The sequence below is a fragment of the Talpa occidentalis genome, unplaced genomic scaffold (genome assembly GCF_014898055.3).
Source record: "Talpa occidentalis isolate TD23 unplaced genomic scaffold, MPIMG_talOcc4v2.1 talOcc4.6, whole genome shotgun sequence".
Lineage (NCBI taxonomy): Eukaryota > Metazoa > Chordata > Mammalia > Eulipotyphla > Talpidae > Talpa > Talpa occidentalis.
Window position 1 is genome coordinate 105,997,506 of NW_023604972.1, and position 14,936 is coordinate 106,012,441.

Genomic DNA, 14,936 nt, shown 5'->3' on the forward strand with positions numbered 1-14,936 from the left:
GGAGGGAGCCTCAGCATTGGAGCTGGCCCAGTGGAGCTCCATACTTCTCCGTGCAGCCCTTGAAGCGGGGGCTGCATGCCCTAGAATGCTGTGGTAGGGGAACCACAGCTGCCCACTATCACTGCTGACCTCTGCCTACAGTCTGACCCCGAGGGGGCCACTAGTGGCGGGCAGTAAAATGCCCTCCACCTGCTGTCACTCACACTGCCTACAAGCAGTTTCTGGAGCTGGACAGTTTCAAATAGGTACACAAAATGAGAAATGTAATCAAAACCTGTGAGAATGGCTGTTATCTGAAAGACAGAAAACAAGTGTTGGAGAGGACTTGGAGAGAAGAGAACTATTGTTCACTATTGATGGGAATGTAAATTGGTCCAGGCATTATGGAAAGCAGTATGGAGAGTTTTCAAAAATTAAAAGCAGAAATTCCATACAATCCAGTTATTCCATTTCTGTGTATTTACCTGAAAAATACAAAATCACTAATCCAAAGAGATTTATGCACCCCATGTTTATTACAGTATTATTCACTATAGCCACGAGCTGGAACCAACTTAAGAACACCACCTACTTACTAGTGGGTAAAGAAGATGTAGTTTATATACATAATGGAATACTATATAGTTATTAAAAAGAAATCCTAGCACTTGCAGTAACAATTAGAGGGTATTATGCTAAGTGAAGTAAGCCAGAAAGACAAACTGTATGTGATTTCAATTACATGTGATATGCAGAGAAAACAATCAGATCAACTAAAGAAAGCAAAAGTAAACTTTGGACTATGAGACCAATTCATGGTTACCTAAGGGAAAGGATAAAGGAGTGGGTAAACGGAGACAAAATGGACAGTCCTATGGGTGAAGCATAAAATAGGCTGTTTAGTGGTGAATTTAATACAGTATTTACACATGTTGATGCTCAATGATGAACACCTCATGCTTATATAAAATTGTGATGCAATGTTTTATTTAACCATATGCCTCTATTCAGACTCACCTAGATAGTCTTTGTAATAGGCATCCTTATACCTGATTATTTAGTAAATACACGCGCATCGTGACAAACTTTTGCAATTAAGGTCCTAGAAGTGAGATTATTATTTTTTTAAATAAATTTTATTTTTATATTCCCCATACAATTGCAACCCCCTTATTTTGGCCCCAATCCCTCCCCTCCCCACCCCCTACCCCCCATAGAGTGTCTCTGGTTCATAGTTTTTTGTTGATTTTGATTTTCACTTTCTTATAGTTACTCATTTTCCTGGTCCCTTATTTAAGTTTTCTAGATTCCTGCTATGAGTGAGACCATCCGACATTTTTCTTTTTCTTTCTGGCTTATTTCGCTGAGCATGATCCCTTCCAGCGCCATCCATGTTGCTGCAAATTGCACGTGTTTATCTTTTTTGAATGCTGAGTAATATTCCATGGTGTATATGCACCACATCTCTAGAAGTGAGATTATTGAATGCATTTGAAATCTAGATAAAAGTGGTGCGAGATCAACGAACATGTAGAAAACAGATGCCACCCACAGTATTACAATGTTCAACACACGATCTAGACGGTCAGCTCTTAGACCGTCTGCTCCGACCACCCGCGCGGGGCCCTGGGCAGCAGGTGGACCGTCCACCGCCGGGCACGGGGCGGGGCCGGCCGGGCGCCCTCGAGTCACGTGGACGGCCGCGGCCGTCCCGGGAGGCTCGGAGCGGCCTCCAGAGCCTCGCCTCGCGCAGTCGCATCGCGCTCGGGCCGCGGCGGGCGGGTTTCGAGGAGGCGGAGCGAGGGACGGGCGGACGGTAAGTGCAGTTCTCGCGCGCCGGCTCGGGCTGGCGAGGGCCGCGCTTCCGCCGGGGCCGGGGCCGCGCGCTGCGGCTTCCGGCGGCGGCTGCGCTGGCGAGGGCGGCTGCCCGGGTGGCCTTTGCTCCCGGCGGCTCGCGCGCTGCGGGCGTCCCGACCCGCTGTTAACGGTTAACCCGCCGGCGGTGGCGCCCCGGCACGGAGAGGCCCTACGAGGCGTGTGCACCTTAGAGAACGGGCCGCACCCGGAATCTGCAGCCTCCGTGGGGCCAGCGGGGCGTTTACTGCAAACTTTCCTGGCATCTGTGGGCTCGGAAGCATAAAAACTGTGCCAGGGTTTCTGCAGCCCTGCGCACCTAGGTGCTCGCCTCAAGCTGGCTAGCAGGACAGTCCAGCACTTCTAAGCAGCCAGTCGCAGAAGGCCACTGTGTTCCTCTGCGCTGATGGGTCTCATTGCAGAAAAACAGACAATTATAAACCAGAGACATCCTGCAGGGGAGGAGGAGGGAGAGGGATCAGAGGGAGCGAGGGAGGAGCTCAGGGGACTGAGGTGATGGTGCACAGGTGCCTTGGGGAAGGAAACTCTATGGGGACTGCACCTGAGGGAGGGGTGGGGGGGAAGCAAATATTGTTTAAAAATGAACAATGATGTAAAAATATATATATAAATAAAAAGAAAATTAAAAAATAAGACCAAACCAAAAAAGCAATAAAATAAAATGTTAAAGATAGCCAGAACTCTGCACTGATCAACCCTAAACTGTAGGGGCCTTTGAGATGACAGCTAATTTTGAGCACGTCCCATGGCGGGGGTCCTGCTTAAACCGGATGTATAGTGAAGCATTTATTTCTATGTGGCATGTCTTAACGACGCAGCAATTGCAGCCCAGCAAAATTTAGCTATTTGCCCTCAGTCATCCACTTGGGATTCAAATCCAGATGGGCCAGTGTGGTGATGACAGGTTTCTTAATATCACACACTTTGATGGCAGATTCCAGAGGGCTAAGGAATTTTATTAAATTATTAGGGAAATATTCCGTTTTAAACATTTATTGCCACCAGTATTGGACATTAGTGTTACTAAATTTTAAAAAATCATCATCTTTGGTGTTGCTTTTATGTATTTAATTTTTTGCTTTGCTAGGGTTTTGTGCCTTCAAGGTAGTTTATTGGCAGGCCATGTGTTTTTATAAATCCGTGGATGCTGCTTATGCGAAATGTTAGGATTTATGTATCAGTCGTCACCAAATTTAGTCTCATACGATCTGGGTTTGAATCTTCACTGCTACATTGTGAGTAACAAGCTTTTCTTTAAAAAAAGATCCTTTATAAAGGGCCTCCCCGGTGGTGCAGCAGTTGAGTACTGGGTTGTAAAGTGCCCGCAGCCTCTGCAGCACCGGTTCGATCCCCGGCTGCGCCACGGCCACCAGAGGAGGGTCCCACATGGCCCGCAGACCTCTCCTGCCGCCCACTGCTCCCCTCAGCAGTGTACTTCGGTCCTTCTGCCTGCTCTGCTCCCCGCTCTGGCTCTGGTGAATTCTCTCACCCTCCCGCGCTTCTGACTGTACCCAGTGCTTGTATAAATATATAAAGATAAATTTTTAAAAAATCCTTTAACCATTTCAACATATGGGAAATAGGTAATACACATTTGGCAGTTTTGTGAGGATTTATGAAGCAATATATGCTTAGTATCCAAGAGGTATGTATTCACTGAAGAATAGCTGGTTTTATGCTCTCTGATGACATAGGAAAACTGCTATGTGAGGCATTTCTCTTCCCTAATCCTAAAAGCAAAGGTCACCCTGGAGCTGTGCATTCTAATAATGTGTTGGCCAAGTCCCCAGACTTAGTAAAAAGTACCACAGTCAGTGTTCAAGAGGAGAACAACTAAGTTTCTTTAATTTCAGGCTCCTTTGGTCTGTGGTGTCTTAATGGAAATTCAAATGACTTGTATTTTTATTATATAAATTAAAAAATTCCACTAGAATGTATTCATTATGGTGGAAAAGTATATAGTAGAGACTGAGGATTTGTAATTTTATATGAAGTTATCACCATTAGGAACCTAATTTTAGGCACCAGTCAAAAAAATATTTCTTGAAGTATTGGGCTGTAGAACAAAAACAGATAAGTTTTCCAGAAGGAAGTTTTTTACATCTGGCCTCCAACTGAGTAAATGGTTTTATTTTTCACTTTCTTTTTATTCACTTAAGATTATCCTATCTTAAAGCAGACTCAAAATAGAGGAAATGTGTGGGAGCATATGACAAAGTAACAGTAATGAAGGTGTACACATGGACTCTTTATTGTCTGACTGGCCGATGATATTCACAATATTTAATTAAGAACAATATGGGTGTTAATTATAAATAGTCACCAGATATCATAAATAAAGAGCACCACTTATGATGCAGAGAGGGAACAATTATTTGAAGAATGAGATAATATTCTAAGCAAAATACAAGTCTGTAATCATAGTTCTATGAAACCTTTATCATTTAACCCCAGCCTTCTCTGCTCATTTCTTATCAGCCCCTGCAAAATTCACTACAGTTTTCCTTAGGAGTAAACATGGCAAATATTCTGAAATTTGAGAGAAGGAAGACTAATTAACGTTTGATGCTACTCCACATCTCATGTATTTTGTTACTTGCATGATACCAGTATTTCTTTTCTAGTTCTGGCTTGAATAAAGAAAAGTAAAAAAAAAGTATTCATTTATTTTCCCCCCGCCTCGTTAGGGCAAATTTTGAAATAAGCTGTACAGTATTCTCAGTTTGTTCACTGTCTATGCACAGCCACATTCTAGAGGATTAAAAAGTGCTTTTAAAATCTTTCTCTTCGATTTTGCATCATTTGCTACATAAAAATATAAAGTAGGTTACAACTTAAATATTGAAGAGAGTAATTTTAAATATAAGACTGAATGTGATTTTTGGAGACATGTAACAAATTTTGTGTGTACTAAATCCCCTTGCTTTTGTTTATAAAGTTACCTTATATACACATATCCATAAATTATAATATTGTTTGGTTTTTCTGTGTTGCGCTAATAAAGTATGCTGTGAATTCTTTTTTTTTTTTCTTTTGCCATTTTAAGGTACTTTTTTGAAAGTAATCCAAACTGGATATGGCCATGCATTTTTTTGGTAGCAATACATTTTTTCAGTGTACAGCATTCCACTGAATGAACGTAAAAACAATCCGTTCTAATATTGGTAGATTTTCAGTTGTTACTTGTATTTTGCTCTTAAAGCCATTTTTATACATGTCTTATGATGTACCTATCATGTTTCTCTGAAATATACTGAGTGTTTACTAGATAGTACTAGACTACCAGTTGCTCCATGTCCTCGCCAATACTTGGTATCATTTTTTTTTCCAGTGTGATGAAAATAGTACCCATTTGTGACTTTGTTTTACATTCCTTTTTCACACGTAGAGGTTTGAACATCGATACTATGATTATTGCCATTCAAATCTCACCTGTGAAATTTTTGTCTCTTGCCCATAATTTGTGGTTATTTGGCATTTTCATACTGATTTATAGTCAGTCTTCATCAATTCTGAATCTTAAGCTCTGGCTGGTTATATGTACATTTCTTTCCTTCCCCAGCACATTATTTCCCCCTCTTTATGTTACTTGTGTTCTCATTTTCCTTATCACTGCTGTGCCTCTGTGTGTTCTGTCACAAAATGTGATACAGGTTGCATGTCCCACTCTATGGAGGTAAATACTATGACTTGATCAATTTGTGCTCTTTGGGTACCTGCCCAAATCAACTAAAACCAGATAACTGTTTAGAAATGTAGTATTCCAGTCTCCTGTCATCCATGGCTAACCCAGAAAATCATGGCCATAGTCCTCTTTACCTTTTCTTAGAAACATTGTATTTTTATTGTGAAATAAATTTTAAAAACAGCTTATGTGTTAGTTATTTCCATCCTTTAAAAAAAGCATAGTAGATCAATTAGCTTAAGGGTTACCAATGCAAACTTCAGGGAACAAATAAGACATCTGTTATTTCCTAAACTTAATTTGTGTAGTGTTTTCCTTTATATGTTAATTCAAAGCTCCTGTCTCCCCCCATCAGCATACATACACAAACATCTCAGTTTGGGAGAGCAGGCTTACATGATACCTTATGTCTGTCTTCCTCATGGCTTAGCACTGCCCCTCTCACAACATTGGTCTGTAAATTCCTATTTTCTAGAGCTCACTGAGATACTAAAACAGAGATTTTAACTTTGGAATAATAGTTTTTATGTTTTATTAAATAAGCCATGCTGCTTTATTCCTGGTGTTTGCAAACTTTCAGCAGTCATATAGGATGAAATAAATAATTGAAAAAGCCATAGGGAAAATTCTCTGCAGAATGCTGAAACCTGTTGCCATGGCCATTAACACCTTTTTCCTCTTGTTGGGAAAGTATCTGTGTATAATTTGTAACCATTCTAAGCTCAGTATAGTAAATTCCAAGTGCCCCCTTTTAAATAGGCTGAATGTGTATTTGTATTTGTATGTAAAATGTTAACTTCAGATTTAAGTGAAATTTAAATGGGAGGTTTCTATTATCAAGGAAAGGCCCATCATCATTCTGTATAACTTCCTCTGATATATGACAATATTGCTGTACTTGAAGAAGATGTGGATGATAAAGAATTATCTTTCTAAAATTAGAATATTCATTTGAAGTTGACACGTGATTTACAGTCTTGTCAGATGTCTTAAGTTGTAGACAGCTGTATGTGTGCCTAATATGGGGAGCATTCAATGGCACGCCTCCTCCTGTTTAAGAGCTGCTGGGTCTCTGCAACTAACGTGGACAATCATATTGGTTCACTTCCTTTTCTTTTTCCACATGTGATTCTTTATCTTGATTAGGGCAGAAAGAGCACTTCTTAAGTTGTCTGCACCACATAAACATCCATAAAATAATAAAGTTCTTAAAACTGAAAATGAAAATGTTGGGTAAACCTAGCATTGCAACAACCTATGGAATTTTTTATGTTCTGTTTTGGAACATAGGAGATGTTAAGTTGAAGAGTCATGTTGGGCTGGAAATGCATACATATGCCATGTGAAAGGCTGCTTAAGTGTTTAACTGTGGGTTTTGAAGAATTAATCCCAGTAATATGTATGAATCATTTTGATTCAAGGACTTGATCCTTGAGCCAGTCCCAGCAAACTTCCTATTGAGAAATTTCTTAGTTTTTTGTTTTTCCTACCTTTTGCTTTTAAAAAAGCAAAAAAGTGGTGTTTTTAAAACTACTTGGTGAAAAGAATATTTAAGAGTGGTATGGGAGATGATCTTTAGAATTACGGAGGTGGGGGAGGAGTTGTAATCATTGTATTTTGAATGTGAGCTCTTACTTGGATGCTAACCAGTATTTGATTTCAAGGAGAGTGGAGGTTTAGGAGTAAGTGAAATTAGAAGGAAGAGTATAGAGTAGGTTCAGCTCTTTATGGACACAGTTTCCAAGGAAACCTCTTTTCATCATATGTCATTCATTGTTTAATACAGAGGTAGCCTGCATTAGAGTAAATTTTATTATTTATATATATTTATTCATTACATTATCCTTCATTTTTGTACAATGCATGATTTCCTGTGAAATTCCCACCACCAGTTCACCCACGCACCATCACCATAGACCCTTGTGCTTCCTCCACTCCTACAGAATGTCTCTGGTCTATGGTTGCCTGTTGATTTTGATTTTTACTTTATTATAGTTATTCTTTTTTCTGATCCCTTATTTGCTTCCTCTACATTCCTCCTATAAGTGAAACCATCTGATATTTTTCTTTTTTTTTAAGATTTATTTATTTATTTTACAAGCACTGGGTACAGTCAGAAGCGCGGGAGGGTGAGAGAATTCACCAGAGCCAGAGCGGGGAGCAGAGCAGGCAGAAGGACTGAAGTACACTGCTGAGGGGAGCAGCGGGCGGCAGGAGAGGTCTGCGCGCCATGCGGGACCCTCCTCCCGTGGCCGGGGAGCAGCCGGGGATGGAACCGGCGCTGCAGAGGCTGCGGGCATCTTCGCAACCCAGCGCTCAACCGCTGCACCACCGGGGAGGCCCTGATATTTTTCTTTTTCTTTCTGGCTTATTTTGCAAAGCATAATCATTAGAGTAAATTTTAACTCGTCTGCCTTTTGTGCTGGGTTACCATCTATTTGCCATTCAAGGAGAATATAAGCTAGGCAAGGAGCATTTAATGAATTTCATTTGATTGGCAATAGATTGGACCTCTGTTGGCCTGGCCTTACTTCAGCCTCTCTTTCACCTGGCCTTTACATGTTGGTGCGCTTCAGGAATTGTACTAGTTAGTCCCTCTCCCCTGTCTGTGCTGCCTCTCCAACTGATTCTGTTGGATTTCTTTACTTGAAAACTCCCCAGTTTCTCTTCTCAAATTATTCTCAACTCATCTCATAAATCCACTGTTGACTTAATATCTTCCCTTGGATGTCTGGTAGGTATCTCAAACTCAATATGGATGAAATCTAGTTTTTAACTTTCCATCCCTGCAAAATACCAACTTTTTCTTAGTTTTTAACATCAGACCCATAATCCATCAGGTTGCACAAACCTAAAGCTTTACAACTATTCTTTTTTTTTTCCCTCTGTGACTCCTTTATTCCAGTTAATCAGTCTAACCTCTGTGCCTCACTCAATTTTCTCCCTGTAAAATTTTAATACCTTTTTTATAGTAGTATGTTGGGGGATTAAAAGAACTAAATAAATATAAAGTTTTAAAATAGTGCCTGACATGTGGTTAGCACAATATATCTGTAACAACAGTTATTATTGCTATTTTTTTCTCCCCCAGAGTGTTACCACTGTCTTCTCTCCCATGGACCACTACAATAACTTTCTCATTTCTGTGCTTCTGCTCTTATTGTGCCACAGTCTATTTTCCACACAGCCTGGGCATTCTTTTAAAAACAGCCTGCATCATACTTGCCAGCCTTGCACCCTTCAGTGCCTTCCTATTGCTCTTAGAATAGACTCCACACACAGGGGTGCATGACCTGTCTGTCCTACCAGTCTCATTATGGGCTAGTCTCTCTTTCATTCCTCTTTAACCAAGCCTTGTTTTCTTCTTTCCTTCAGGCTTTAGTATTTATTATTTGTTTCACCCGGAGTTTTCTCCTTCCAGCTCTGAGCATGACTCGTTCATTTGCATTTTTCAAGTTTCAGTTCAACTATCATCTCAGAGTCCCAGTCCCAGGCTTTCCTTTGAAAAATGGCTTCCCCCTTTTGCTCTCATACTACCCATTTTGTTTTTTTCATGATACTACTAATTACATTATTTTCATTTTTATTATTACTGATCTCACCAACTAGAATATAATTTACAAGCAGGCAGAGACCTTTTTTAATTTATGCCCTGAAGTAACAGTCACATAGTGTTCAGAAAATATTTATCAAATGAGTGATCATCTCTAATGAGTACAGAGAACTTTGTAGAAGGAGAATCTGAACATCCATTGTTGAACATTTTCTTTTATAATTCTGTGCTCAAAGATTGTCAGTAGTCACTTTTTGAGAAATTTGCCTCCCTGCTTTTTCACGCCTATATTCCTCACTAAATAAATTGTGAAGAAACTTGTCCATCTCTGTCCCAAAAATAAAAGTTGTGGTTAAATGTTATCATGGGGCCTCCCTGGTGGCACAGTGGGTTGAGCATAGCACTGTGAAGCTGTCCGCAGCCTCTGCAGAGGGTTTGATTCCTGGCCGGCCAGGGAGAAACCCACATGGCACAGCAGACCTCTCCTGTCTTTCCTGCTGCTCCCCTCAGCAGTGTATTTCAGCCTGCCTGCCTGTTCTGCTCTCTGTTCTTTGGCGAATCCTCTCACCCTCCCACACCTCTGGCCTGTACCCCAGTTCTTATATAAAAATAAATAAATCTTTAAAAAAATAAAATGAAGATTAAATAGAACAATTGCTCAGAAGTGTAACTTGTCCTTTAAAAAAAAAATGAACCTTTAATTTCTATCATACATAAGGGATTTTAGTAACCCTGCTCTGAAACAATGTCCATGGACCTGTAGGATCTCATACCTGAATGTTATAGGAAGCCTCTCTTTTGTCTTCCCACATCGTAGAGTGAGACTATCTTGTGTCAGTTGCAATACCCAGTCAATTCCTAGAGGGTATTGTCCTGGTGAATGAAGATTCCCATTCTCTAGAAGGGATATCTCATAATGGGATTATTAGGAAATAAGAGGGGAAATTAAAACCCTTGAGTGGTCTCAGTTTCTGTCTTGTGATTTTTATTTCATTGCATGCAAAGATTCAAAATATCACTTGCCTCCAGGAGAAAGCTCTTTGTCAACTCTAAGAAGATTATACACGGTTCTTAACACTTTTTGAAAGTTATAGTCAAAATGACCAGTCTCTGTGTTGAGATAGGGAAAGAATGTTTCTAGAAACTTTCTGAATGGCAACTCTAATGGAAATAGGGTGGGAATAGTATGATAGATTTGGGGTTAGGAGTGAAGAAAGGATACATTTCTGGCAAAACAAGATATATCTTTTTAAAATTGAGGAACCATCATAGAATACCCCCATAAGAGAGGCTTTTAGGAAACTCCTCCACATGAGATGCAAAATCCTGACACTGATATATCTTGATGTTTCTTTATCTCATGGAATTATCAGACTATGGCCATGCTCTTGAATCATACAGGTCTCTGAGTTGTATCTGTGAAAATGACAGGTGTCTGTTCACACCAGTCGCTTCCTGCTAGAATATCTGTCTGATCCCTACCTCCATCCCCTCCACTGCAGGCAAAACCAAGCTGAAAGCTTAAGACAACACTGCTAATCAAATGCTGTTTATCATTGGATTTAATAGGGCATAAAAGAGTAGTGAAAGAGTAGTCTCTGTGTCTTTGGAGGTCTAAACTTTGTATCTTGTGCTTGAACTGAGTCTCCTGTGAATCTAGCCTCAGATTGGGGAGTCTTTATATTTTGGCAACTTTAGGAGTCTCTAACTCAAAATTATGCCTATGAGCCAGCATTTATGTTATATGGTTACAAGAAAATACCCCTATCACTCTCAGAGAAATCAGATTTACAACAGTCTCAGCATCCAGTCTAGTGAAGTCTACTTGCAATTATATTTCTTTTCTTTTTCCTTTTTCTCAACTAGCATGGATCTTAGTGGCTCTCCTCAAGATCCTGAAATAAAGGAATATTCTCCAGTCTGTGTTGGCAGAGAAGATGACATTAAAAAAATGGAAAGAATGACAGCTGTTGTCCATGACAGAGAAGTGGTTATTTTCTACCACAGAGGGGAATATCATGCTATGGATATTCGCTGTTACCGTAAGATTGTATTCTTTTTATTGATGTATAATGTAAGAGTCCATTTTTCATTTGTAAACCTGTTTGTTTCCTAGGCACAAACCTATCAGAATTTCTATTTTTTTAGTGACTGGATATAATATTCAATTCCCTTTCAGATTCAGGAGGACCTTTACATTTGGGAGAAATAGAGGTATGTAAAATTCAATCTATTCTCAACAAACTCAAATATTCCCTTTTTTTTTTTTTGTAGTTCCTGTCTTTTTTTTTTTTAAGATTTATTTATTTATTTATTTATTTATTTATTTATTTATTTATTTATTTATGCAAGCACTGGGTACAGTCAGAAGCGCGGGAGGGTAAGAGAATTCACCAGAGCCAGAGCAGGGAGCAGAGCAGGCAGAAGGACCGAAGTACACTGCTGAGGGAAGCAGCGGGCTGCAGGAGAGGTCTGCGCACCATGGGGGACCCTCCTCTGGTGGCTGGGGAGCAGCCGGGGATTGAACCAGCGCTGCAGAGGCTGCGGGCAGCTTCACAACCCAGCGCTCAACCACTGCGCCACCGGGGAGGCCCTGTAGTTCCTATTTTATTCCATTTTATATGAAAGTGTTTGGGTCCGACCAATATTTTTATGCCCTGGGTAGAATTTCTAATATGCTAGGAATTCACAACCCTATAATCTAAAGAAAACTATTTCACCAGTATCAGGAATATACATTTTTCTAATCTAGCAATTATACTCAGATATCTACTCCACAGATATAATTGAACAAATTCATTTATATGTGTGTATGTATTTGTGTGTGTGTATGTGTATGTATGTGTGTGTGTGTATGTGTATATATATACATACATATATGTGTGTATATATATATATACATACACACACACACACATATATATATATAATGGCAGGTGGGGAGCAGAAGGGGAAAGAGACCCTTGGGTTATAGTGGAGGATTCTGGGGGCTTTGGTGGTGGGTATGATATGGTTAACTTACATTTGAAAAGGTGTGAACCTATACCCCTAAATCATATACAGTGTCACAAACCAGTGTTACCTCAATAAAAAAAGGTTACCAAAAAATGTTTACAAGGAAATGAAAAGTTATAGTTTAAAAAGCTGGAACAACAAAGAGGACTTGCTTCCTGGCTGTGGCAGGTTGTGGTCATCACATAGTCTCTACCCTGCTGTGGCTGAACCTCCTTTGAGTTGGCCTGAACTGCAGAGAATTGCTTCAAGTGCTCACAGTGATAGTTCAATTATAAATCCTTCTCTTGTCTCTCTAAATCATTTATTAGCTTCTTCCTCTTCCTTGACTTACCCACTCTATAACTGGTATTTCCTGGGATTACCTCCTAAATAAACTACTTGTACTTGGGGGAAAAATTGTGTGTGAGAGAGAGAGAGAGAGAGAGAAGAGAGAGAGATGGAGAGAGAGAGAACATGAGAGAGTTATTGAAGCATTATTGTAATGAAAATTGAAGTCAACTCGAATGGTTTTTAGAAATCAATCTTAATTTTTATTCAGAGATACCCTTCACATATGCTACCTAAATGTTGCAGTAAGAAAGTTAAATAAATTAATTAACCATGCAATGGAATACAAGACAGCCATTAAATTAATGAGGCAGATCTGTATTTGTTGGTATGGAGAGATGTCAACAATATATTTTGAGTGCTAAAAAGAAAGTTATAGAATAATAGGTCTAATGAAATTAATTAAAAATACCAATTCACTTTCATTTTCAAACATTTATGTACAGTATGAATTTTTTTACAAGCACATATATATTACATTTACAATGTAATAAACATATATATATTTAAGAAAGAAAAAGCACACATTGAAGGTAAACTGAGAAAGGAAAGGAGAATTATCTTAATTTCTTATATTCCCAAACTAGCTCCCTGATTTATTCCTTATTTCATGAAACTGGTAATTTTCCCCTTCTCCCCACTCTCGTACAAAGTAAAGCTTGAACTTAGTATTTCATTCTCTTTATACTTGATCTCTGTCTGAGTCCATCCCTGTCCTAATGTTTAGGGACATACTTATGAACTGTGGAAATGGAAATGTTTGCTAGCTGTACTGTATCAGTATGCCTGTATAGAAAAATGCAAGCATTTGATATGTGGTGGAAGAATTTTCCTCAGTTCCAGACCATAATGAGAGCTGTAAGATCTTGCTTCTCAAAGTTTGGTCCAAAGTCCAGCAACATGGGTATTACCTGGAGTTTCTTGGAAATGCAGAATCCTGGGCCCTTTCTGTAGACCTACAGAATTTAAACAAGATCTGCATTTAAACAAGACCTAGGTGATTCTAGTGTTCTCTAAACATGTTTTTGAGAAGTTCTGTTTTAAGACAGTTAAAAAGTTGGGAATTAACTACTTTGGATCATAAAGGGCTCTTCAGTTAGCATCCATAATCATATGAGCCTTTAGTAACCTCTCAATGTATATCTGAAACTTACCATTCTTTCAGTAGCCAGTGAACAGTCCTTTAGCTGCACTTGAAGGCCTTGCCCCTTTTCTGTCAAGGAAGTGACATTAACATCTACTAAAAAGCAGTGACATTAACATCTATAAAGAGCAGCACAGAGGCAGTCACATGCTCTAGTTGCCAGAGCTAGTTATCTTCTGATAGAGCTCTAACAGACTGGGTTTCTAATACACTGCAAAACGACTTGATGACTGCTCAGATAAGGTTGGGAGGGAGAAAAGGAAGCTAACCTGTTCTTTAACCTGGTTCTTCTATAAGGGATTCTGTTTTGAGCCCAAGGTTTATCATGATGTGAGACTATTAAATAAATTATTTTCTTCCCCAGGATTTTGATGGACGAGCATGTATAGTTTGCCCCTGGCATAAATATAAAATTACTTTGGCAACAGGAGAAGGACTGTATCAGTCAATAAACCCCAAAGATCCATCAGCAAAACCCAAGTGGTGCTCCAAAGGAATAAAGCAAAGGATTCATACGGTGACAGTGGACAAGGGGAATATCTATGTGACTCTTTCTAATGAATCTTTTAAATGTGACTCTGATTTTTATGCCACTGGAGACTTCAAGGTAATTCAGACTTCTTCCTGATAAATTATATGGCAATGACAATTGTATATATTTTAAAAATATTTTTAAAATAATTATGTCTCAATGCTAAGGATGATTCTTTGTCCAACATAGATGTATTTTATTACTTTTAAACTCAGTGAAACCAAGAGATTTAAAGGCACATATACTTAGTATGATGTAAGGATTATCAGGATCTGTTAAATATATTTCATCCTCTAGATTGATTAGAAGGTTATAGATTTAGAATGTGCAGTTTAATAAGGATGAAAGAAAGTAATGTGGAATAATCTAAAATGAAAGGGTAAAAAAGAAAGGTCTCATGAGAAAATATGTTGCCTGGAAAAAGAAATTCCTATTTAATATACAGACCAGACTTTATTATGGAAAAGTGTCAATATATACAAAGTAAATAGAATAGTGTAGTCATCCAACTTCAGTTCTCCACCTTCCTATTATTATTATTATTACATTTTAAGGTAAAATTTAAATATGCTGAAATGCTTTAATCTTGTTTAATTCTTCAAAATATATAGTTTATATTTTAGACTTTAAAAAAAACTCTCCCCAAATGAGATCAGTTTATACACTGAATCTAAAAATAAGAAATCAATGCTCTGGACACCAAAACTTGATTCAATAAACTTGACTCACTTTCTCTCTGGTATAGTCTCCCATTCATTGAGCCAAAGTACATTGAATGCCTATATGAAATTTTCAAATAAAGTGTTTTTAAAATGTTGAGCACCTT

The 14,936-nt window shown here is 38.9% G+C and overlaps 1 protein-coding gene across 2 annotated transcripts; it reads left to right on the top strand.

Moving 5' to 3' along the window:
* The first annotated feature begins 1,744 nt into the window (after positions 1-1,744).
* RFESD (Rieske Fe-S domain containing) lies at positions 1,745-14,924 on the top strand. Of its 2 annotated transcripts, none has more exons than XM_037530328.2 (4): positions 1,745-1,795; positions 10,959-11,134; positions 11,272-11,306; positions 13,943-14,924. In XM_037530328.2, exons 2-4 carry the CDS (start codon positions 10,960-10,962, stop codon positions 14,204-14,206), a joined length of 474 nt encoding a protein of 157 aa, XP_037386225.1. In that variant the 5' UTR covers positions 1,745-1,795; position 10,959; the 3' UTR covers positions 14,207-14,924. The 2 variants fall into 2 exon arrangements, with proteins under 2 accessions (XP_037386225.1, XP_054544178.1); XM_054688203.1 differs by lacking the exon at positions 1,745-1,795 and adding an exon at positions 1,994-2,156.
* Positions 14,925-14,936: the final 12 nt, after the last annotated feature.